Source organism: Stegostoma tigrinum, chromosome 5 (genome assembly GCF_030684315.1).
Source record: "Stegostoma tigrinum isolate sSteTig4 chromosome 5, sSteTig4.hap1, whole genome shotgun sequence".
Classification (NCBI taxonomy): domain Eukaryota; kingdom Metazoa; phylum Chordata; class Chondrichthyes; order Orectolobiformes; family Stegostomatidae; genus Stegostoma; species Stegostoma tigrinum.
In genome coordinates, this window is record NC_081358.1 from 66371947 (window position 1) to 66397778 (window position 25832).

Sequence of the window (25832 nt, forward strand, 5' to 3'; positions counted from 1 at the left end):
GTATCAGCAGGTATTCTTGCAACATTTAAGCAGCAATTGGATGAGCACTTAAAATGACAGGGCATAGAAGGCTACAGACCAAGGGTAGGTAAACTGATTCATGCAGTGTGGATTTTGTTGGTAGGCACAGACGTGGAAATTGGCTGTTGTCCCACCATTTTGTATAGCACTACAAGTATGACTCAAAGAAATACTTTATTTTTGCCCATTTCCCAAGAATGATTGTGTTATTTTAGATCAAGAATTGCAGATATCAATTAGGTGTGTCATGTTCAGGGAGGTGCTGCTTTGCAGTAAACATCAAAAGTAATCCAAAGTAAGTACACACTGCTGCGACTGAGATATCTACAAGATATATTATAGAAATTCATAAAAGATCCTCAGACAGCACATTTCAAACCCACAACCATTTTCATCTTGAAGGACAAGAGCAGATGATACATGGGAACACCACCACCTGCAATTTCTCCTCCAAGCTACCCACTATCCTGACTTGGAAATATTTTGCCATTCCTTCACTGTTGCTGGAGCAAAATGCTGGAATTTCCTCCTTAATGGTATTGTGGATTAACCCATAACAGGTGGCCTACAAGTGAATCAAGACAGCATCTCACCACCACCTTTTCAGGGCAACTACAAATGGGCAATAAATGCTGGCCAGCTTGAAACACCTACATTCCATGAATGAAGGAAAAGAAGATCCTGATTAAAATGGTTGGGGATACTTGCATAGCTTTTGACAATGCAATGTTTCTCGGTCATCAACTTACCTGACTAAATGGCATAGTGGCTCAGTCACTACCACTGCTGCCTCACAGCACCAGAGACCTGGGTTTGAAACCACCCCCAGGTGACTGTTTATGCGGAGTTTGCACATTCTTCCCATGTCTGTGTGAGCTTCCTCCCACAATCCAAAGATCTCCAGGTTAGGCGCACTAGGTCATGCTAAATTGCCAATAGTATCCAGGGATGTGCAAGCTAGATGGGTTAGCCATGGGAAATGCAGGGTTATGGAGATACAGGTTGTGGGTAGGATGCTCTTCAGAGGGTTGGTGTGAATTCAATGGGCTGAATGGTCTACTTATACACTGTAGGGATGGTATGATAAAAAAAATTTTGTCAACTTCATTGCTATTGCGTTTGAATTACAGGCATTTTATCTTCCATGCTTCAATATGGTGTATTACGAATATCATAATATTTATAACCTTGGACAAAATGCATTACATTCTGGTATCTTGGCCACAAATGTTTTAATGTTCAGAAGATAAATTCTTGTAATTAAATTTACACAGAATCTCACATCTACAGTATTAATTATTTCAATTAACACATCATAGTTTTACACAACAATTAAGCAATTGGCAGTAGCAGCATTCAGCCATTTAATAAACCTATGCTGAACATATTATTTCACATTATCTGTTATATTTGAATACAGATAAAAAATATAATGCCATAAAACAATTTTTTTATTTAATTGTACACATTTAATTTAAAATCACTATCAGAGGAATACAACTGTCTTTGAATACAAGTTTAAAGAAATTTAAAAAGTCATTTTATTTCTAAAATTTTGACAAATTTTAATTTCTGCACCCATTAATCCCCAAAACTCATGGGCCTAAATTGCTTATGTAAATACTTCAATTTTTTAAAGTATGTGTAACTTTGTTTTCAATCCTTGTTGGTCTCATCTTTCTAGATTTCCCTAAATGCAATTAGTTTTTTTTAGATTAGATTAGATTCCCTACAGTGTGGAAACAGGCCCTTCGGCCCTTGAAGTACCCCATCCAGACCCATTCCCCTATAACCCACGCACCCCTGAACACCATGGGCAATTCAGTATGGCCAATCCACCGAGCCTGCACATCTTTGGACTGTGGGAGGAAAACGGAGCACCCGGAAGAAACCCATGCAGTCACGGGGAGAATGTACAAACTCCGCACAGACAGTTACCTGAGGCTAGAATTGAACCTGGGTCGCTGGCACTGTGAGTCTGCAGTGCTAACCACTGAGCCACCATGCTGTCCCAACTAGAATAGTTCTAAAATTGAGATCATTCTTCCAATTCTGTTTTCTACACACAACTTTCATACCTCCAGCTCTGATGACGCTGCCTCCCAACTGGAAGCAGAATGCCTGCCCCAAGGTGATGAATGGCTCAATGTCTGTTAAATGGCAGCAGATTGAATCAGGAAAGTGAGGTTGGATGTGCCTCTGACTTTTATGCCAGGGACAGTGCCTGTAAAAGACTGTACAGACAGAAACCTCATAACTTTTAAAAATTACATAGGTGCACACTTGCAATGCTAAAGCATACCAAGCTATGGTCCATGTACTGAAAAAAATGGATGTGAGTTTGCTCGCTGAGCTGGAAGGTTAGTTTTCAGATGTTTCGTCACTTTTTTTTATTTGAAAAAATATACTTTATTCATAAGATGTACAAAAAATAAAACATATTGACACACATAGCCAGTCATGCAAGCCGCTCCGGGTTACCCAGGGGGTACATACACCAGCTAAAGGAAAAAAAATGAAGAAGAAAAAAAAAACAAAGCAAAGAAAACACCCCGGCAGTCGCCACCCCGCACAGTCCCAGTTGGCCCCCTGACCAGTTGGGGAAGGCGCCAGCTGGGCCCAGTCACCAGATAGGGTTCTTTGTCCTATTCTGGACGAGGGGGTTCATACGGTGGTCTTTCCCCACCGCGCCTTGACGGCGACTGACCCAAGCTTTAGCGCATCCCTCTGCACGTAGTCCTGGACCTTGGAGTGCGCCAGTCTGCAACACTCGGTTGGGGTCAGTTCTTTCAGCTGGCAGACCAGCAAGTTGCGGGCAGACCAAAGAGCATCTTTCACCGCATTGATGGTCCTCCAGGTGCAGTTGATGTTGGTCTCGGTGTGCGTCCCCGGAAACAGCCGGTAGAGCACGGAGTCCCGCGTAACGGACCCGGTCCATCCTCGACCCCCAAATGTAGTGGAAGATGGCCCGGGTGACTGCAGCGGCGCAGGTCCAGGGAATAGGCCAGGGCTGCGCCACATACAACAGTACCGAAAGCCCCTCGCACCTGACAACCAGGTTCTTACCCGCGATGGAGAGGGACCGGAGCGTCCACCTGCCCAGCTTCTGCTTCAATTTGGTGATGCGCTCCTCCCAAGTCTTAGTGCACGCCCCAGCTCCACCAAACCAAACACCCAGCACCTTCAGGTAGTCTGTCCTGACGGTGAAGGGGATGAAGGAGTGGTCGTCCCAGTTCCTGAAGAACATGACCTCGCTCTTACCCCTATTGACTTTGGCACCCGAGGCCAGTTCAAACTGGCCGCAGATGTCCAATAGTCTACTCACCGACCGACGATCGGTGCAGAAGACGGCGACATCGTCCATGTACAGGGATGTCTTGACCTGAAGGTCTCCGCTGCCTGGGATAGTCATGCCCTTCAGGCTCACGTCCTTCCTGATGGATGCGGCGAAGGGCTCCACACAGCACACGAACAAGGCAGGAGAGAGCGGGCAGCCCTGCCTGACTCCAGATCTAACAGGAAAACTGCCTGATTCCCACCCGTTGATCGAGACTGCGCTAACGATGTTGGCGTAGAGCAGCCAGATCCAATTGCGGATGCCCTCCCCGAACCCCAATTTGGAGAGGACGTCCCTCATGTAAGCATGAGAGACCCTGTCGAAGGCCTTCACCTGGTCCAGGCTGACGAGGCAGGTGTCCACCCGCCTCTCCTGTACGTAGGTGATCGTATCCCTGATGAGCACGAGGCTCTCAGCGATCTTCCTGCCCGGCACAGCACAGGTTTGGTCAGGGTGAATCACTGACTCCAGGACAGACCTGACCCGGTTGGCTATGACCTTGGCCAGGATTTTGTAGTCCACGTTCAAAAGTGAAATGGGACGCCAATTCTTAATTTCTTCCCTCTCCCCCTTCCTCTTGTAAATGAGGGTGATGATGCCCTTCCTCATGGACTTTAACATTTCCCCTGCCCGAAGCGCACAAGGAACTACGCAGAGCACAGGAAAATCAACTATACAGCGTATTCAAAAAGTATGGGTACTCGATGAACACAGTCCGCCGATTCCTCAGCAACAAACCCAAACAAACAGACAAAATGGGCCCAGAAACCATAACCACTCTCCCCTAAATCAAAGACATTTCCGAAATGACTGCCAGACTACTCGGACCTCTTGGCATCTGGGTAGCCCACAAACCCACCAACAAACTAAAACAGCAGCCAATGAAATTAAAAGACCCTATACAGACAACAAACAAAACAAACGTCATCTATAAAATACCTTGCAAGAACTGTGACAAGCACGACATTGGACAGCCCGGCAGAAAGCTAGCCACCAGAATACATGAACATCAACTAGCCACAAAACGACATGACCCACTATCACTCGTATCCTTACATACAGATGAGGAAGGACACCACTTTGATTGGGACAACACATCCATCCTAGGACAAGCCAAACAACGCACGCGAATTCCTAGAAGCATAGCATTCCAACCGGAACTCCATCAACAAACACATTGATTTGGAGCCAATCTACCATTCCCTGAGAAAAATAACAGGAAATGACATCACCAACACAGGAAATGACATCACCAACCCAAGGAAACCTAACCAGATAAATAGAAAGCGGGACATAACACCAGCGCTTTGTCGGAGGCTCACTGTTGATGGTACCTAAAATGGTGACAAGACATCTGGGAACAAACCGGCAAGCTCAGTGAACTAGCTTACATCTCGAACACAATAAAGACCCACTCTCTTGTGGACTGAGAGGAGGAGAGTGCTATCTTGGAGGTGAAAGGAGGACGTCGGGTTGGCTGTGCACCCTTGCGACCAGTGGATCTTAATGCTGGCTTCGGCCTAATGCTGGTTCAGGGGAGCAGCCAACCTGCAATGATGGCTGCGGCAAGTGCTCGTGCCCCAGGTCAGGGGGTCCGGAACACCATCCGTGTTTCTGTAAAGAAGGTGGATGAAGGTGCACCTGTGGACCGCACCTTCTTCGTGAAGAGGGTCCTGTTGGACTGTTGTGGATTCGCTGCTGCGGACATTTACTGCCTGCAGGATTTCCCCGGAGGAGGTTTTTACGACGTGACCTTCAGGAGTGCCAAGCTTTGCGAGCGCTTCCTGGAGGTTTTCAAGGAGAAAGGAGGTGAGGGCCCCCTCTCTGTATTGACCGCTGTCCCACTGTTTGTGATGCCAGCACAGAGGAGCCGTATGGTGACTGTGCACATGTACAACCCGCATGTGCCAGCAGTTGATGTCCTGACCTTCCTCGGAAGGTAGGTGAAGGTGGAAGGGGACCTAACTGACATCGTGGACCCCTTTGGCATCTGGACGAGTAAGAGGCAGGTCAAGGTGACACTGAGGATGGGCGCAGACAGGAATGTCGCACACCCACCGTCCAGCTTCGCGATCGGCGGGAGCAGGGGCTACCTGACCTGTGGAGGGCAACCTAAAGTCTGCCATGCCTGTGGTAGGTCAGGTCACATGGCGGGCGACTGCAAAGCCACCATCTGCAGGAACTGCAGGGAGGAGGGACACCTTGCAAAGGATTGCCCACAAGAGAGAAGCTGCAACATTTGCGGGGAAGCGGGCCACTTCTATAGGGCATGCCCGCGGCGGGGTACCACCTACGCCCAGGTCGCCGGCAGGGGAAATGCGGGGCCAGCCCCCCTGGAGGAGAGGAAGGCACCAGGGCCCAGCAAGGACCCCACTAATGTGCAGGAGGGCCAGGCCGTGCAGGAGGGCCCAGCCCTGCAGGATGGGCCCGAGGCCAGCAAAGCACCCCTGCAGGCTCCGATCCCCCCCGACAACCCGGAGCCAATGGAGGCGGCGACAGGCGACCCGGGGGAGTGGACAACAGTCCGGAAAGCGAGGAGGAAGGTGCGTCGACGGGCCCAGGAACCGCATCCATCAGGCGGGAAGAGGCAGCTACAGGGGGGCTATAAGAGCTCCTCTGACGAGAAGGATTCGGAGAGGGCCCACCCGAAGCAGAAGTTAAAGGTCTTGAGGGGGAAGGAAAGCAGCACCCCGCTTCTGGGTGACGGGAGGCGTCCTGAGGCTCCCTCCGACACCCAGTCAAGTGCGGCTGGAGCACTGGAGGGCCCCCCGGAACTTCCAGGCGGGAAGGAGGAAACAGCGCGTCCCCAGCCTGACCCGGAGCCGGACCCTCCTGCCTCCGCACCCCTGACGGGGGGATGCCACCCGGAAGGCTGCACGGACGGTTTCCTGAGCCCGGGGAGCGTCCAGCAGTTAGCCCGGGCAATGGGCATGAAGGGACAGATGGAGGGGCTGGACCTTGGACTTGGGGAGGGTACTGCGGTCACTGCCCACAATGGGGGTCTGAGTCGCAAGCATTAATGTGCGCAGCATCAAGTCAACCGAGAGATGTGTGTCCACATTGGCCTACCTGACCACCATCAAGGCGGACCTCCTGTTTCTGCAGGAGTGCGGGATACCGCACCTCGGCAGGTACGGGAAATGGTCCGGCACCTGGACCTGTGGGCCTCTGATGAAGGGTCTAGGCCTGAAATGTCAGCTTTTGTGCTCCTGAGATGCTGCTTGGCCTGCTGTGTTCATCCAGCCTCACATTTTATTATCTTGAGATCCTTTATGCATGCCCGGACTCTCTGCGCCACCACACTCTGCCCTCGAGGCGGCTGTGGGGGGATGAGACTGTCGATCACCTCCTTCTGGAGTGTGCCTATGCGCAGGAGGTCTGGAGGGGGATGCAGTGGTATTTGTCGAGGTTTGACCTGAGCAGCTCTGTGATGTGGGACTCCGTGCTCTATGGGCTGTTTCCCGGGACGCACACCGAGACCAACATCAACTGCGCCTGGAGGACCATCAGTGCGGTGAAAGACGCTCTTTGGTCTGCCCGCAACTTGCTGGTCTGCCAGCTGAAAGAACTGACCCTGACCGAGTGTTGCAGACTGGCGCACTCCAAGGTCCAGGACTATGTGCTGAGGGACGTGCTAAAGCTTGGGTCAGCCGCTGCCAAGGCGCGGTGGGGAAAGACAGCGGTATGAAACACCTCGTCCAGAATAGAAACAAGGGCCCTATCTGGTAACTGGGCCCAGTTGGCGCCTTCCCCAACTGGTCAGGGGGCCAACTGGGACTGTGCGGGGTGACGACTGCCGCAGTATTTTCTTTGCTTTGTTTTTTCTCTTCTTTGTTTGTTTGTTTTTTTGCCTTTAGTTGGTGTACGTACCCCCTGGGTAACCCGGAGCGGCTTGCATGACTGAGTAGGTGTATAAATGTTTTAATTTTTGTACATCTTTTGAATAAAGTATATTTTTTCAAATACAAAAAAAAGGTGATGAAACGTTTGAAAACTAACCTTCCAGCTCAGCGAGCAAATTCACATCCAGAACCTCAACCTGAGCTACAAATCTTCTCAAAACTCGCTAACTGAAAAATATGATTAGAATAATTAGGCAGTTCTCCTTGATCAGTGTGGATGTGACTGATCAAAGGGCTTTTTGTTGGGCTGTATTTCTCTATGACCCAACGACAGAAACCCAACATCATGTATAAAATTCAGCTCCTCATTTTTTTGTTTTGGAGTGAACATTGTATTAGCTTGTTGTAAAAGTATTGACTGGGCCTGTCAGTTTATTTAAGTTTTTTTCCCCTATCCAGAAGTGATCAATGATATAACTTTACCTTCAGCCAGTGTGGTTACATCCAGCATCAATATTTTATTTCTCAAAACACCCCAAATTTGGATATAACAAAGCATTAGCTACATTAGGACTGTGAAAACTCACATTCCTGATAATATAGCCTTGAAGCTTGTTGGGCAGTTCTGTCCAAGAAAGTGCCCAGCAATTGCATGTTTAATCTAAATGGGGTAAATTTTCAGGACCAAGATAACTCCCCCATGTGTACTATCAGGAGATCGCTATTTAATATGTGAATTCAAGAAATCAAACAGGAGAAAAATGTCGCACAGTTACGATACTATATAAATGTCCTCAACATGGTTATATTAGACACACTTCAAGAACAATGGAAGTTTAAATTACATCTCATGACTGTCTCAATATCCTAGCCATTTAATTTTTGCTACTCGTCATCTCATTTGGATAATTTTCATCTAAACCTTCCTTTAAGTCTCAGCTGAAAAGCAACATATCATTAGAAATGTGGAGAAACCAATTTCTGAAGAAGTATCCAGACCCAAAATGTCAGCTTTCCTGTTCCTCTGATGCTGCTTGGCCTGCTGTGTTCATCCAGCTCTACACCTTGTTATTTCATTAGAAGCGTGGAAACTGACCTTATCGGATACCACTGAACACTGTATAAATGTACAGAGAAATACCATGAGTATTTTTTTAAAATTAAAATTGCTCATTGTTAATAGATTTCCCATGAGAAAGATTTTCTTGCATCTAATTTTGTGTTTCAAAGGCCTTTTTGGCAAAGTTATAAAAGTTGAAATCTTTGCCTCATCTAATTTTCATTCTTTAGGATTATAACAATTATAACTGCTGTGAATACATTCATTCACCTTGCTGACTGCACATCTTTTATTCACTGTGTATGTTTTTTAAGCATTGTTTTATGTCTTTCACAAAAGAGTTATTTTTCAGCATTCACTGCTGCCTTGTTTGTACTGGCAATCCGTGTAGGCATAGTTTGGCCTATAACCTCATTTTCCAGAAAAAGGGAAGTAATATTACTGTTGACTATACTATTCTTTTATTAAGAATGGAGGGATATCAGTCAATTTATCTGACGAATCTTCCACCTGCTGTGTTGGACTGACTAGCTATTATTCCTTGCTTTGGCATTAAAATTGCCTTCTAATGCTCTTTTCATGAACCACTGTTGTACAATTCTTTTTATATATAATTTCTTAGCCTGAATATTAGAACATAATGCCTTGTCAATGTTCTTCAACTCTGTTTCTTCAGTGTACAAAGGAATTTTTAACGTTTTAAGGTTAGCATTCAAATACTTTGTATGAAGACTTAATTTAATTCTTTCAATGTCATTCTCAATACTTTGAGTTTTGAACATAGTGATTTCACTGATAATATCAATTAAGTTTTTGTTTAATATGGAGACTTTTTCACTTCCAGGGGTTAAATCATTGTATTTCTTAATGCTAAAAATATCCTTTTCATCTTTCAAATGTAGTATCCATTGATTCTCAAGATCTGATTTTTTCTGATACACAAATCTTCGGTTGTCCTCACGAGTGAAATCAATGACAGCTGTCAGAATTGGGCAGTGCTGACCACATAAAAAATGAACTTTATCTAGAGAATCTGGATTTTGAAGAGCTCCAGCAGTTTCTTTAGATGGCTGCTCCATCACTGTCCCTTGAGGTAATGGCAGGGCCAGGGGAACAACTTTGTTGTTAAACATTCGAAATTCCACAGATGCAAAAGATGAATCATTGTCACTAACTTCACCATACATCTGTGTTGGTCCAATGCACACTTGAGGTGATTGTTTAATTCTTTCATTCTTTTTGGCAATATGAGATCTACCAGAAATATTACTATACTTAATATGGTTTAAATCTGGATATGCTTCTGAATCACTCCCATGAAACATGTTAAAATAATTGCACATAGGTTTCAATGTGATCATCTCCTCGGTCTCTGATGATGATGATGATTCAATGAGCAGATAACCTGAATGCAGAGGTCTAACTTGTGGATGTGCAGACTCATTACTTGTGTTGTCAAATGTTGAATCTAGATTGCCATACATTCCCATGTTTAATGGTGGGAAATTCCTTATTAAATGGTTTTCTTTTAGCAGCCATCTCCCCTTTTCAATATACACACCATCACTTTCAGGTTGCTTTTGACTGTTATGAAATTTTTCAAATGTATGATCTTCGTCTAAGTCAGAAACATGTGTCAATTCATTATGAATGTCAGAGATTCTAACAGAGCTTGATTTGTCATAGAATGTGTTTATTTTAAAAGGTGTGTTGTCATTGATCCTTCCAGAATGGCATATGGTTTCTGGCTCTGCAAAGAGATAGGACAATTGGTCATGTGAATTGTATTTTGATACAGGTGATTTACCATACATTCTCTCAGTAGCTTTCCTCACAAAAGTTGCAGAGAAATGTTTGGTTTTCAAAAACATGTTTTCCTCTCCCTCTGTAGTCATTTCATTTGATGCCTGGGAATTGTAATCATTAGCACTTTCTAGATTCTCTTCAGACAAATCAGATGTCTGCTGTCTTTCTAAGCGTATTTTGACATCATGATTTAATGGTATTGATGAAAATGTATATGCCAATACCTCTTTGTTATCAACTTCACCTTCAATAAAAGGGCTGTCAGTTTTCCTTCCATTCTTAAAAACAATGTTAGAAACCACAGCAGCAGATGTTGGCAGTCTGTGAGCAGGTATTTCACAACTATTGCTACTGCTCATATACTCTTCCTGGCAAAAATCGTTTCTGTGCTTCAATCCACAATCATCATCTATCAAAGGTGACTTGTGCATTAAGCGTTGAAAAGCGATCTTATTTTGAGGATACAGTGTCTCTGAAGCTGTTAACAATTTAGCTATATTTTGTGTATTATTAGCACATGTAAAGTGATAGTTAGTTCCATCATCTCTCAGATTTTCTGAGTGCTTACATCCATTGTTATTCATGTTGCTGTCATGGAATTTTTTTTCATCTTTAGCAATATCTTTGTGTCTAATTTGTTCACTATGTTGTAAATTTCCAATCTCTTCTACAGGATCACAGTCATCTGCAAGATTAGTTCTCTCTGTGATTTCTTTTTCAGTCAATTCCTTGTTTATATCCTTTTTGTCTTCAAATATGACCTCATTATGAAACAAAGAATCAATTATTACCTGATCTTTTAAAATGTCAGAAAAAACTGGACGGTCTCTAGTATTGAATAGTTCAGATTCCTGGTGGCCAGTTCCTTGCATTTCATTGGTGTCTTTAATTTTGCCTTTATTTAAAAACATATTAGCATTATAATTAACATCTCCCTTTGCTGCTACTTCTTCAACATAGCTGAGATGTGCAATTAACTTTTGTGTATGCAAACAATTTTCATTTTCAACAACATTAACTTGTTGTGGACCATTAAATGAAGAAGTTTGTTCAGCATCTGACATTGTAGTCCATAAATGGTTATTTGTGTTGATGTCATTTTCAAATGCATGGCTAAATTCTTCATGTTCATTTTTCAGCATCTTTACCAACTGAGAGTCATATTTCTTTAGACTTGAAATGGCTCTCTTTAAATCATCAGTTTCTTGAAACTTGATAATCTGTCTTACAGACTGCAAAAATCTTATTACCTCTAAACAATTACAATTATTCATCACCAGTTTCTCACTGTCTGGGGAAATTGTAATGTTAGCATTCAAATTCATAATTGCAAACCAAGCAAGGAGAACTTTTGATGAGGTGTTCAATGTAGCAGCAAGATGTTCTGAAATATCAGGTATTTCATAAATCTTAGCTGGATGAGTTTTCTATCTTTGTTGAGAGATAGATTTGATCACATCAACCATTGATTGCAGCTTGCATAACACCTTCCTTAGGTCAAGTTCACCATTACAGCCTTTTTCTTCAGCTATTTCAGAAGCCAGTCCAACAACAGCCTGAATTGCAGTGTCACTTTTTGCTTTTGTAAAGTCAATTAAATTAAGTTGATTATCAGTCATTTTCATAATGGTGCTGCATGGATTCTCATTTGGGATAGGTGCAAGTTTAATGTCTCCCTTTGCAGCACTTACTTGACATTGCAATGAATGATCATTGTTGCAGTTATCTAGCACTTCATTTACCCTTGTCACCTCATTTACAGCTTTGGCTGGTAGTTGTACTAATTTGTGCTCGTCTGGTTCCTTTGTTTCAAATTTAAATCTTTTGATTTGAGTAATAAAATTAGAATCACTATCAGGCAATTTGAATGCTTCTCTGAAATCACTGGTCAAATCATCAATAGGCTGCTCATCTTCAAATTGTGTTAGTGGAGAAAACCTAAGATTTAAGTCACAGCACACTATGTTTGAGGTGAGTGACATTCTTCTTTCCCCATTTCGTACAAGATTTTCATCTTGAGAAATACGATGTAGTTCCTGTTTCTTTTGTTGCAAAGTAGGAAAAGACACGGGACTTTCAGCATCACTTTTAAAATCTTCATTTTGTAATGTTTTTCTCTTTTCCTTTGCCTGGTTTTTCCATTTTTTTCTGCCAGGATTAGAACAACTCTTTTGGATGTTGTTTTCTGTTGAACCACTGTTGACATTGGTAATTTGTTTTTTATTTCCACCTGAAAGAGATTCAGAGTCAAGTTTGGTTTTCAGCAAGGAACTTTCTGGAAAATTAGAATTTTTACGAGCTGTAACTACACTACACTGCCTTCTTCATGATACCAGTGTAATTCTTTTTTGCAGGGTCTTATTGAAGAAAAAATATCTTGGAAAATATTTACCTCAGAGGAAGATGTCACAGAGCTATCATTGTTGTTGATGGTACTAATGCCTTGGTCTCCCAATCTTTGTAATTTATTGTCCAGTAATTCTGTACTACTAGGTCTTTTGTCTGGTGGACAAATTATTGACAACAGATTAGAATTGATTTCTTTAGGATGTATCAATCCTGTTGACTTGTGAGATGCAAAACTATCACATCTGGTTTCAATATGGCATGTCACTTTGCTTTTGTTAGACTTTTCAATAGGATTAAAATCAGTGGTCTGATACTTGTCAGCTTCAATCACTAATGATTCTTGACTGCTGCTTGAAGTAGTGCAATTATCACTCAAAACATCAATTTTTTCAAGCTGGTCTCGTAGTTGAACTTTTTGTGAATAACTGCTGTATTCTGGGTGTAACTTTGCATTCTCTTGGATTTTCTCCAATTTTTCATGTTCTCTAGATTTCTCCTCATTTATTCTGCAACATGTAGTCACTGTACCATTGATGACAGGGTTTGCCTTATCAGTTCTGCAAAAAGTTCCTTCTTCTTCATTGGTAGATAAAGAATCATTTGAATCTGTATTAGCTGGCAGTTCGACTTCCATAGTTCTAATGCATTCCTGATTTCTTTTTGCAGAACTCTGTGAATACTGTGAATCATTGTTTAAATTTTCCAAAAAGCAACACATTCTGGATTCACAAATCTCAGAAAAGCTTGTGTTTACATCTGTTCTTTGTTTTCTTCCCATAAATATATCTGAATATACCATTCTAGATGGCAAGCCATTTGCTTCATTATAAATTGATGCAGAAGGTCTAGAATACCTGAATAAAGCACTCACTGATCTTAAATCTTTTTCTCCTTGTTTTGAAATGGAGCAAGCTGGATCTGCTGAATTGGGTCTCAAATTTAATTCTGCAAAACTACCACATCCAATTTCTTCCAAATATTGTGGGAACATATTTGTTGTATCTGTATGTTCAGTGTTGGAATATATTTTCATTATAGTTAATTGATTTTCATAGTAAGGTCTTGAAGACATTGAAGTAGTGTTTTTCAAAACAAAAGATGTACGTGTATCAAAGATTGCTTTTTCTTCCCCTTGAGTATTTACATTAATCTCTTCCCATGTTTGAAAATGATCAGAAATAACATGATTAGTTCTTTTACAAGATCCCTTTGATCTGGACATTGAAAAATGTTCACAACAGTGCTCAATTATACCCTCTCCAAGTTTTGACTCCTCCAGGTTTGGACCTGTAACAATATTTGCAGTAGTTTTCACATCAGGATTTACGGTCATGTTTTTCAGAGTTAACTGACTCTGCATTATCTTTCCAGGATCAGGATTTCTCTTGTAACAGTATGATGGTTCCAATTCCATCTCCAAGTCAGGAAGATTTTCTTTTGTGCATAAAGAATTATTTTGCCAAATATGATAATGTCCAGCATTATCTTGTTCTATACATAGTGTGCATTTTTGTGGCAGATGAAGATTATCAAATTCTTGCTCATGTTCCAATTTTTCAAAATGCAATGTTTTAGGATTATGTTGAGGATGTACACTAATCAGATCTGTTGATTCAACATTAGATTCCTGGTGTGAATTGCAAGCATTAATTGTCTCTTTACATACATTGGAACGACTAACTGTAGTACTCCATTGTATTGTCTCTCGCTCTTTTATTTGGAGATGTACTCTCATTTCTACTGTCATGCTGCCATCCTCATTCATGTATATGAACTTCTCAATGTCATCTTCTGACGGTATCATGAGCTTATCTTCTCTTGTGTAAATGCAACTTGTGTCAGAGCATGCTTCATTTTCAGGTAAAGGGAAGCTGCTCGCTAAAAAGTTTTTATTGTCATCTACGTATAATTTACCAGAAGATGTGGAGTAAAGTTGAGAATTTGAGCTAGAAGGAGATATTGAATTAATCTTCCATTGTCTTCTCCCTGACCTTGCCTTATCTGTACACAAACAGGAGGAGGCCAAAAACAAAGAAGAGGATCCTCAGTCCCAAAGTACATCAGGCAAAGATGCAGGACAATAGAAGGCAAGAAAATATATAAAAAATAGAAATAATAAGGTTAGCAAAGAAACTTTGTAAATAAATTAATTACACAAATATATTATTTAGATGAAGCACAAAAAGTATCAGGGAAGACAAATATCAAATAAAATTTCATTTTCAAAAAAAACTATAAAAACTGAAAAAAAATGCAGTATTAACCACCACTCCTTTTACATTTTTTAACTTTCTATTGAAATAACCTTGGTAGAAATATGCTTTCTTTAAAAAAACTTCTTTCATTTTGAAATTAACTACTCTAGTATGACAACATTGTCACTTATACCATAGATACTATAGTTTAAACTTTTCGCATTTGTTATTCTATTATGTTGATAAAGTAACTCACATGACGTTAAAGGGAATTTTTCTAGTGTAGCTGGGTTGGAGGCCAGGGCAATTGAAGAGGAAAGGGGAGAGCAAACAAAATCTGGAAGAGGAGTGAAGGGAGTAAGAAAGAAAGACGTACATCAAAATTTGAAGTTCAATTCAGAGAAGTGCTGGCAGGTGGTAGGGACAGAAAATTGAGGACAAGGCCACAATTACTCTTACTGGCCCTTACCTGCTCACCCCCACCAGTCTGCAATTTTCACTGTGGCGCGGGAAGAGTTAGGAAGCTCACCAGTCCTTGAGCTAAAATTAATGGTGTCCTTGCCAGAATTTCTCAAATAGCAAGTCTCGTCCCTAGATGACTAATGTCCTACTGAACGTAAAGTCTGGCCGGTAGCCTGCCAGAGAAGAGCCTAGTTCACCATTTTCATTTCTTTTCTAGTGGGTATGAGAAGCCAAGCAAAGTTTAGCCCAGAAAATGAGATAAAAGGAGGAAGAATACAGGGAGGAGCTAAAGGCAGGAAAAAGATGAGAGACAACATGGTGAAGAATGTTAAGGCACCCGTGAAGAAAGTGAAGGCAATGACAAGAAGGAACACTGGTGCAAAAGAAGAATTTGGGATAGGTGATGGGGGAGTAGGCAGAATTTTGTTGGAGTAGGTAGTCACGGGTAGAGGCCTTTGGGTCCCCCATTTCATGGAACCTAACCAGAGTCTGTGGCAATTAGACAGCCAATGAGCTGTTACTGGGAACACTGTCCCTTTAAGGGATGAAATCCCACCTTCAGGAACTACTGGCAGTTTTTCAATTCTATTAGTGCAGTCAGGACTGTTGGCTATTATTGGGATTGCATCCAACCAGAAGCAGCAACAATGATGTCATGCTACCCTCAAGAGAAGGTGAACAAAGGTGATTGATGTTGACGGTGTTTCCATTGAATAAGGAATCAGAGAATTATACAATCTGTGCATACAGAAAGAAGCCATTTGGGCCATCATATATGCACCAACCCTCCAAACAGCATCCAATCCAGACTCGTACCCCTACCCTATCCCTCTCACCCCACATTTATCATGGCTAATTCACCTAATCTGCATATCCCTAGACACTATGGACAAATTAGAATGGCCAATCTACCTAACTTGTACATCTTTGGACTGTAGGAGGAAACCAGAGCATTCAGCCAAAACTCATGCAGACACAGAAAGATCATGAAAGAAATTCCATACGGGCAAACAGACAGACAGTCACCCAAGGCTGAAATCAAGCCTGGGTTCGTGGTGCTGTGAGGCAGCATTGTTATCCACTAAGCCACAGTGTCACGCACAGCAGTAGTTACTATTGAGAGGGATTCCTCTGCGAATCACACAGCGCCTGGTCAGGAGGAACTATTCTCATCTAGAGCAGGTTGGGAGACAAACATGCTTTACAGAGCAACCTCCCCATGTGGTCTGTAACTTGTAACACAACCCCATGTTATGTTCCCGGATCATCTCAACTCACATCCAAGGGCCCTATCAAATTCTAATTAATGACTGTGATGGAAAGAAAGAAAAATTGGGAGGAAGAGAAGAATTGATAAGAGAGATGAAGAAAATTTTAAAAAAGAAGAGTGGTATATTAGAGGACAGGAGAGAAAAAGGCCATAGGAGAAAGTAGGTAGAAAAGGGAAAGGAAGAATATATGAAATTTGAAACTCTGGTAAGCGTGAGGTGATGCAAGTTGGAAGATGGAATAGAACAAGGGAATATTCAATGTACATCATGGCAGTGCTTAGAAAGGACATTCGTGAGAATTTGTCCACTGAGTCTATATGCGTAGAACTGAGAATTATAAGGGAGAGATCACTTTGTTAGCATTGTACCTCACATACCCCAATAGTAAGAGGGAGATCTAAACATGTAAGGAGATCACTGATATTTGCAAGAATAATAGGGTTGTAATAGCAGGGGTTTTTAACTGTGCTAACATTGACCAGGATTGCCATAGTATTTATGGTCTGGATGGAGAGAAATTTGTTAAGTGTGTTCAGGAAGAATTTCTCATGCAGGATGTAGATGATCCAACTAGAGAAGGGGCAAAACTTGACTTCCTCTTGGGAAATAAGGCAGGGCAAGTGATGAAGTGTCAGTGGGGGAGCACTTTTGGACTAGGATCATAATTCCATTAGTTTTAAAATAGCTATGAAAAAGGATAGGTCTGGTCCACAAGACAAAGTTCTAAATTGGGGAAACATCAATTTTAATGGTCTTAGATAGAAACTTTAAAATTGTTGATTTGGGAGATTGTATGCAGGCAAAGAAATGCCTGGTAAGTGGGAGGCTTTTAAAAGTGAGTTAATGAGGCTTGATGTTCCTGTTAGAGTGAATGGTAAGGCTGGCAGGGCTGTGGGAACCCTGGATAGAGCTTTTGAGGCCCTGGTCAAGAGAAAGGAATAAAGTAGTTGACATGTATAGGTAGCTGGGTTCAAATGAATTCCTTGAGGAATATAGAGGGTGTCAAAGTACATTTCTTAGCAAAATAAAAAGGACTAAAATGGGACTGGAGATTGCTCTGGCCAAGGTAAAGAAGAATCCAAGGGGATTCTACAAGTACATGAAGGGAAAAATAGAGTAACCAGGGAGGGAATAGGACCTTTTAAAGATCAATAAGGTTATCTGTGCGCTGAGTCACAAGTGATGGGTAAGATCCTAAATGAATAATACTTGTCAGTATTTACTGTTAAGAATGACATGGATGCTGCAGAACTTGGGGAAATAAACAGTGATGTCTTGAAGAAAATCCGCATTACAGAAGAGCTGGTGATGGAAGTCTTACAATGTGCTAAGATACATAAATTCTTCAGACCTATGAAGTGTATCCCAGGGCTTTAGAGGCTAGGGAGGAAATTCCAGGGCCCTTAATATATTTGTATCTTCAACAATGACAGGTGAAGTATTGAAGAATGGCTAATGTTGTGCATTAAGGCTGAAGGGAAATGTTTGGGAACTAAAGACTGATGACCCAAAAACTGTGGTGGATAAGTTGTTAGAGGGGCTTCTGAGAGACAGGATCTTCAGGCATTTGGAGGGGCCAGGGTTCATTAGTGATTGTATGGCTTTGAGTTTTTAAAAGTGTGATCAAGCAAATAGTGAGGGCAGTTTAGTCACACTTTCTACATGGGCTTTATCAAGGCCTTTGACAAGGTACCATGTGGTGGATTGCTGAATGAGGTTAAATCCCATGGGATCCAGGGAGAGCTGACTAATTCCATGCAAAATTGTCTTGAAGGTAGAAAACAGAGTGGTGGTAGAGGGCTATTTTTCAAACTGGAGGCCTGTGACCATTAACGTGCCACAAGGATCAGTGCTGGGCCCATTGTTGTTTGTATCTATATAAACAGATTTATATTTATGTATAAATAATTTAGATAAGAATTTAGGAGGTATGGTTAGTACATTTGCGGATGACACTAAGATTGGTGGGCAGTTAACAAGGTTATCTGTGAGACCTTGATCAACTGGGACAGCAGGCTGAGGAATGGTAGATGGAGTTTAGTTTAGATAAATGCAAGTATTGCATTTTGGTGGACGAAACCAGGGCAGGATTTACACAATCAGTGGTAGGGCCTTGTGAAGAATCATAGAACAAAGGGATCTACGGGTATAGGTTCATAGCTGCTTTAAAGTGGAATCGCAGGTGGACTGCAGTGAAGATGGCTTTCAGCATGCTTAGCTTTCATCGGCTAGAGCATTGAGTATAGGAACTGGGAGATCTTGTTGCAGCTGCAGAAGACATTGGTCAGATCATATTTGGAGTACTCTGGGCAGTTCTGGTCATGCTACTATAGAAAGGATATTACTAAACTAGAAAGAATGCAGAAAGGATTCACCAGGATGTGGCCCAGACTGAAACGTTTGAGTTATAAGGAGAGGCTGGATAAGTTGGAATTTTTTTTTCCAGGGAGCATAGGAGGCTGACGTCTACAAAATCATTAGAGGCGCAGATAAGGTAGACATCCAACAACTTGTCCCAATGGTAGGGTAGTCTAAAACTAGAGGGGATAGGTTTAAGATGAGAGAGGTGAGATACAAAATGGTCCAGAGGGGGAATTCTTTCATACAGAAGGTGGTGAATGCTTGGAATGGACTGCCAGAGGTAATCGTAGAAAGAAGTATAATTATGTCATTTAAGAAACAATTGAGCAAGTACATCGATGGGACAGATATGGAGGGATATGGACCATTTGTAGGCAAATGGGACTAAATTAATTGCGAAAACTCGGTGACATAGACAAGTTAGGCAGAAGGGCTTGTTTCTATGCTATAAACCTCTATGGCTCTGAGTCTATGAATGGCAGGACGCTAGGAAGCTCAGAGGAACAGAATGATCTTGGGCTATCTGTCCACAGATCCCTGAAGAAGGTTGGACAGGTTAATAAGGTAGTTGAGGTGGCATACAGAACACTTGCCTTTATCACTTGAGGCACAGATCTTAAGAGCAAAGACGTTAATATGGTGCTGTACAGAAGATGTTTAAGCCATTGCTGAAGTTATGTGCAGTGTTATTTGGACAGGATGTAATTGCCCTGGAGGGGTGCAAACAAGATCTACCAGGATGATGTCTAGGGTGCAGTAGTTTATCTATGAAGAGAGAGAGGATAAGCACAGATTGTTATTTAGAGCAGAGAAAGCTAAGAAAGTAACTGTGATAATGGGAACTGCAGATGCTGGAGAATCCAAGATAATAAAATGTGAGGCTGGATGAACACAGCAGGCCCAGGAGCATCTCAGGAGCACAAAAGCTGACGTTTCGGGCCTAGACCCTTCATCAGAGAGTAACTGATTGAGGTGCATTAAATTAATGAGGGGCATGGACAGGGTTGAAAGAAAGCAGCTGTTCCCCTTGGTTGAAGCATCACTAAAAGGGGGACATAATTTATAAAGGTGAAAAGGAGGAGGTTAACAGGGGATTTGAGGAAGAATGTTTTCACCCACAGTGTGGTGGGAATCTGGAATTAACTGCCGTGGAGTGGAGTTGAAGCGGAAACATCAAAAATTTTAAGACATACTTCAACAAGCATCTGAACTATCATAGCATTCAAGGCTATCAGCCAAGTGCTAGCAAGTGATACTCATGCATATTTAGCATAGCTTTTTCTGTGCCAACATCATGGGCTGAAGGGCTCTGCAATACTGTATGATTCTATAAATGATCAAGAATCAGAGAAGGCAAAGACAAAAGGATAAGGAGGAACAGGGAAGGTGTTATTAGGAATGGGAAGATTCACATGTTGAAGAAGGCAGAGAGGAGAAATAGCTAGTGGGAAAAGAGGGAAGGTGAATAAACAGAAATAAACGAGAAGACGGTTGCACAAAGAAAGGGGTAAGATAAGAAATGAAGGAAACAAACAGAAGAAAAGAATTGTAGAGGAATGAAGGAGAGTCAGCCATACAGCGTGGATACAGATCAAACAGTGCATGCCAAACATAATCCAAAATTAAACTAGTCACATCTACCTGGTCCTGGCACGCATCCCTCCAAAACGTTCCTATTCATGTACTTATCTAAATGTCTTTAGACATTGCAATTGTACCCACATCCATCACTGCTGCAAGAAGTCTGTTCCACACATGAACCACTCTCTACATAAAAAAATTGTCCCTTATATCATTTTTAAATTTCCCTCCTCTCACCTGAAAAATCCCCCAATCTGGGGGAAGACAATTACCAGTAACTCTATTTTTATTCCTCATTATTTTGTAAACATCTGTCATCTTGACTCTCAACCTCCTCCGCTCCAGTGAAGAAAATCCCAGCCCATCCAGCCTTTCTTTAAACGTGAACCTTCAGTACCTGGCAACACCCTGATAAATCTGTTCTGAACCCTCTCCAGCTAAATAATGTCCTTCCTATCCAGGGTGACATGTTTGCTCAGTGGTTAGCACTGCAGCCTCACCAGGGACCCAGGTTCGATTCCAGCCTCGGGCGACTGTGCAGAGTTTGCACGTTCTCCCCATGTCTGTGTGGGTTTCCTCCCACAGTCCAAAGATGTGTAGGCTAGGTGGATTGGCCATGCTAAATTGCCCATAGTGTTCAGGGGTGTGGGGGTTATAGGGGGATGGGTCTGGGTGGGATGCTGTAAGGGGCGGTGTGGACTTGTTGGGCCAAAGGGCCTGTTTCCACACTGTAGGGAATCTAATCTATAACAGGGTGACCAGAACTGGACACACCAAATGCTGACAAGGCATAACCAATGTCATTCCTGTATGACTTCCCAACTCCTGTACTCAAAAGTATTATGTACCTGCACCCTTAGGTCCCTCTGTTGTGTAACACTACCCAAGGCCCTACATTTAAATTTATAAACCATACCCTTGTTTGTTGTACCAAAATGCATTGTCTCGCATTTATCCAGATTGAACTCCATCTGCAGTTCATTGACCCATTTAATCAGGATCCCTTCATCGTCTACTATGCCACCAATTTTGGTGCCATCTGCAAACTTACTAACCATGCTTTCTTTTTTTTTCATCCAAATCATTTCTATAAAAGACAAAAGAGGACCCAGGACTGATCCCTGTGGAACCCTGCTGGTGACAGGCCTCCAATCTGAAAAGCAAGCTCCACCACCACTCTCAGTCTCCTGCTGTTAAGCCAATTATGTATCCAGTTGGCAAGCTTGTCCTGAAGCTTACATGACCTAACTTTACTAATTAGTCTACCATGCAGAACATTGTTGAAGGCTTTACTAAAATCCAAGTAAACAAAATTGACTGCTCTGCCCTCAATCTTTTTTGGTATCTCCCTCAAAAAATTGAATCAAGTTTGAGAGACATGACTCTGCCTGCACAAAACCATGATGACTATCCCTAATCAATTTTTGCCTCTAAATGTCCATTTTTCCATCTTTTATAATCACCTTCAATAATATATCCACAACTGACATCAGACTCACGGGTCTGTAGTTCTCTGGTTTCTACTTTCTTAGACAAAGGCAGAACATTAGCCATGCTGCAATCATCATTCACCCCACCTGCAGTTATAAGTGATGCAAATATTTCTCCATGGGGTCTTGCAATTTTCTCCCTTACTTCCCACAATATTCTGGATACATTAGACAAAACCCATGAAGGAAACGGGAGGATAAGAACAGTAGAGTAAAAGAAGATAGATAGAGGAAGAAGAGTTAAAGTAAGAGTAGAACGGGAAGGGGAGAGGGCAGAGGAGAGAGCATGGAAAGAAGATAAACAGAAAGCTGAAATGAGTTTTGGTAACAGGGTAGAGGGAGATAAAAAGTAGAACAGGGAAAGCAGGAAAGGGAAGGAGGAAAGGGTGGGATCCGATTAAGTATTTAGAAGATGGTGGGCGGGAGGAAGACCTATATGTGGGATACAATAAACGTGAGGAGTGTATGTGTAGAAGGAAAGGCAAGGAAGGGGTGGAGAAAGGATTAAGGGGCACAACAAATGGCGATCAGAAGGGGAGAGAGGTTAGAAAGGAAGGTTAACATTGAGGAGGCACAACAGATATTAGAAAAGAAATGAGACAGACTAGAGAGTTGACTTATATAAAAATCTGAGATAATAGGAACAGCAGATGCTGGAGAGTCCAAGATAACAATGTGTAGAGTTGGATGAACACAGCAAGCCAAGCAGCACCTTAGGAGCAGAGAAGCTGATGTTTCAGGCCTCAACCCTTCATCGGCTTGGCCTGCTGTGTTCATCCAGCTCTCCACTTTGTTATATAAGAATCTTCCTGATATTGCTATATTTAAAATAACAGAGGTATATGGACTGGATTGTTTTACACAGACTTGCCTTCAGACAGAATTTTCAAAGTTCACATACACAACTTTTTTTAACAACTGCCAGAGTCTATTTCATTTCTGAAGCAGTAGAATTTCATCAGCTAATTTCTACTTATGGGTCCTAGGACTGACATCTTCCTCAATGCCTGACCATGTGTGGAATTTTGTTTTGTGCACCTATGTTTTAACTTTGTCCATGAACTGTGAATTCTTTGGCCTGTCTTGAGGCTCCACAGTTCTTCCACAGTTTACAAATTTTTATGGCACCAACTTCTATACAAGACTGTAATATATCTATTGGGAGCTAAACTTTCATCCCATTCTATTTTTTATTATTTATTATTACCAGTTTCTGTTTTAATTTGACTTACCAAAACTCATTAGATCATACAGTACTCACATTATCAAAAAAGGTGATACATTTGTATCACAAACACTGGTAACATTCTGAAACAGATCAAAGTACCTAAGTAGCAATTATATTTGAGTAGCACTCTGAAGACAACTATGAAAATTAAGGCAGGGAATGAATGAGAAAGCTTGGCCATCAAGAGTATATATTTGGTGTGTTGCTGGTGATTTTATAATATAAGTTATTAGTAAGTAGTTCCCCAGCACAAAAGCAAATTTAGAAATCAACCACATAAATCAATTGTATAACGTCTTCAAATAAAGAAGCACGTTCTGAAGAAGGAAAATCATATAATGTCACACCATAGCCATGGTCTAATCAAATAGCAAGAAAGACTGAAGAGTCTAAAAGGTCAAATCTTGCTCCAAAATACTCACGAAACAAGTAAAAGATATTGAAAAACAAACAATACTTGCTAAATTTGCTTAAGAACCAATATGCTACAAAAAGTATCAAAATTATTCAACTTCTCAGATTGTACCTCTTGGGTATAATAAATAAGAAAAATCAGTCAGACAGAGAGGGGCTCTTACAAGAAGTTGGCTGATTTTGCTACATTTGAAGTAATGGATATATTGACTGGATTGTTTCACAGACATGTATTTTGACACAAAATTTTCAAAATTCTAATACATGAGTTTTTTTGTACTGTCAGCATCCAGGAATATCCCTCGAACCTATCCTTTCACTTACAGAGCAGCACAGGAAATGTGTAACGTTTTCAACTAAAACACATCAAATTATTGAATTTTTATAAAAAATACAGTTGACAAGCTGGGTAGTAACTGTGAAATTTGAATTGCAAGTTATAAACTGTGGTGAGTGACTGGACTAACGTTTGTCATCTCGCTTCCTGTAGATGGTGAATTTATCAATTTTGTCAGACCACAACAGCAAATAAGAATAAATTCCCCTGCTGGACAAGCTGAAATGATAAAATTTACAGAGAACTCTTGATTGTATGAGTTATCATTTGGATAAGATTGAAAAAAAAATGTGCAATACAAATATCCATTCAGAAATTTTAAAAACTCACGTTTTTTTCTGCTTTGAAGTTCTTGAACTGATCATGATTTGACATTTGTGGTAATTTTAAATCAGCGTATTTTCTCAGCTTATAACCCTCACGACCAGCAGCAACAACAGCTTCAAGTTTATACTTCACAAGATAAAGAGAATCAATCTGAAACAATCAGAATGGATTTGTAATTTAAATAAAATGAGGAAAAAACCTGCATAGTTCCACCAATGCACAATCTAACATCAGATAGCGAATCTGAAAAGGTCTTTGTTTACCAAACATGAAGTGATATACAGTGCACATAAAATAAGAAACTTGTTCATTTCAGACTCACAATGGTGCAATGTATGAAGAACAAGAAGTTTCACATACAGTACTATAAAAACGCTGCTCTTTAGGTAGCATTATAGGCAAAAGATTAACATGGAGCATTCGAAAGAGCATACACCATTATAATGCACAAGAAAGCCCAGAGGGAAACGAAACACTAGATTTGAAGAAACCATTAAAGAAACAGGTAACAAACAAAACAACTTTTGAAAGAATATTTCAACAGTGGAACTATACAAATGTAGAAGTAGCAGATCATCTAGCTTGGTTCCACCATCCAAATTATTGTTCTCTAGTATTGTTTGAGACAATACGTGAGGCCAAATGGAATGAGGGAACCAGGTGACAGATGCTTTTATTACTTGAATTGATTATACAAATAAGAGGAACTAGTAATCAGTGGGGTGTGTTTCGAGGAGCGTGGATAACTGAAATAATGCGCTGTTGTAAAATTTGGACTTGAATTATTTTTATGTCCAATTATCTTTCAGGGTATTGCACAAGTGAGATCATGACTGAACCATGCCCTAACTCCCCATATTCACTTTTCCCAAATTCTGAATGCATTTGTTTTGTAATGTTTGGTGCATTAAACATGACTAGATAAGGATGGGAAGAGATACTGTTAAAGGCCATGTAAATGGCAAAAAAAAACTGCAGTTGCTGGAATCCAAGGTAGACAAACAGGAGGCTAGAAGAACACAGCAGGGCAGGCAACATATGGAGGAAAGGAACAGTCGTCGCTTCTAGTATTACTCTTCTTCAGGACTGAATGTGGGGATAGGTGGAGCTGCAGATAAAGGAGGAGGGGCGGGGGAAGGGGTGATGGTGGACCCTGGCGATAAGTACAACCTGGTTGGTCGATGAGAGGGATTGGACACTATTGGGAGGTATGACCTGGTTTGTCAATGGGAAGGATTCAACACTGATGGTAGGTTCAACCTAGTTGGTGGAAACAGGTATAAGCTCGATCTGGTTGGCTATATAAGGTCCATTACGTGACAGGTAGATGTGAAATAAAGAGAGTGTGGAAGTGGACTGTTGAGAAAAGGTATTGAAGGAGAATGGAGTGAAACAAAGATGTATAGATTGGGATAATAAGGTTTATAGATGGATGAACACAGCAGGCCAAGCAGCATCAGAGGAGCAGGAAAGCTGGCTTTTCGAATCTGGACTCTTCTTCAGGCAGCTCAGGAATTTGACATGTCCATAAGGACCCTCACCAACTTCTACAGATGCACAATTGAATTTGTAGGGGAGGTGATGGTACTATCGCTGGATTGTTAATCAGAGACCCAGATAATGTTCTGGGAACCTGGGTTCAAATCCTGCCACGGCAGATAGTAGAATTTGAATTCAATAAAACATATGGAATTAAGAATATTACAAAGACCCCAAATTCATTGTGAATAGTCAGAAAACCCCATCTGGTT

General features: G+C 41.6%; 1 protein-coding gene across 10 annotated transcripts in view; it reads right to left on the minus strand.

The window, feature by feature from the left end:
- LOC125451593 (oxygen-regulated protein 1-like) overlaps positions 1-25832 on the minus strand; it is a 179394-nt gene that overhangs the window by 103063 nt on the left and 50499 nt on the right. For 5 of the 10 annotated variants that reach the window (XM_059646045.1, XM_059646043.1, XM_059646047.1 and 2 more), the window contains 2 exons: positions 24085-24231; positions 12371-14416 (listed from right to left, as the gene is read on the minus strand). In XM_059646045.1, the coding sequence (XP_059502028.1) occupies positions 12372-14219 (1848 nt within the window). In that variant the 5' untranslated portion in view covers positions 14220-14416; positions 24085-24231 and the 3' untranslated portion in view covers position 12371. Of the gene's footprint in view, positions 1-1247; positions 2256-12370; positions 14417-24084; positions 24232-25832 lie in introns of those variants that run through there. The other 5 variants (XR_009445759.1, XR_009445758.1, XM_048528871.2 and 2 more) reach the window with 3 other exon arrangements.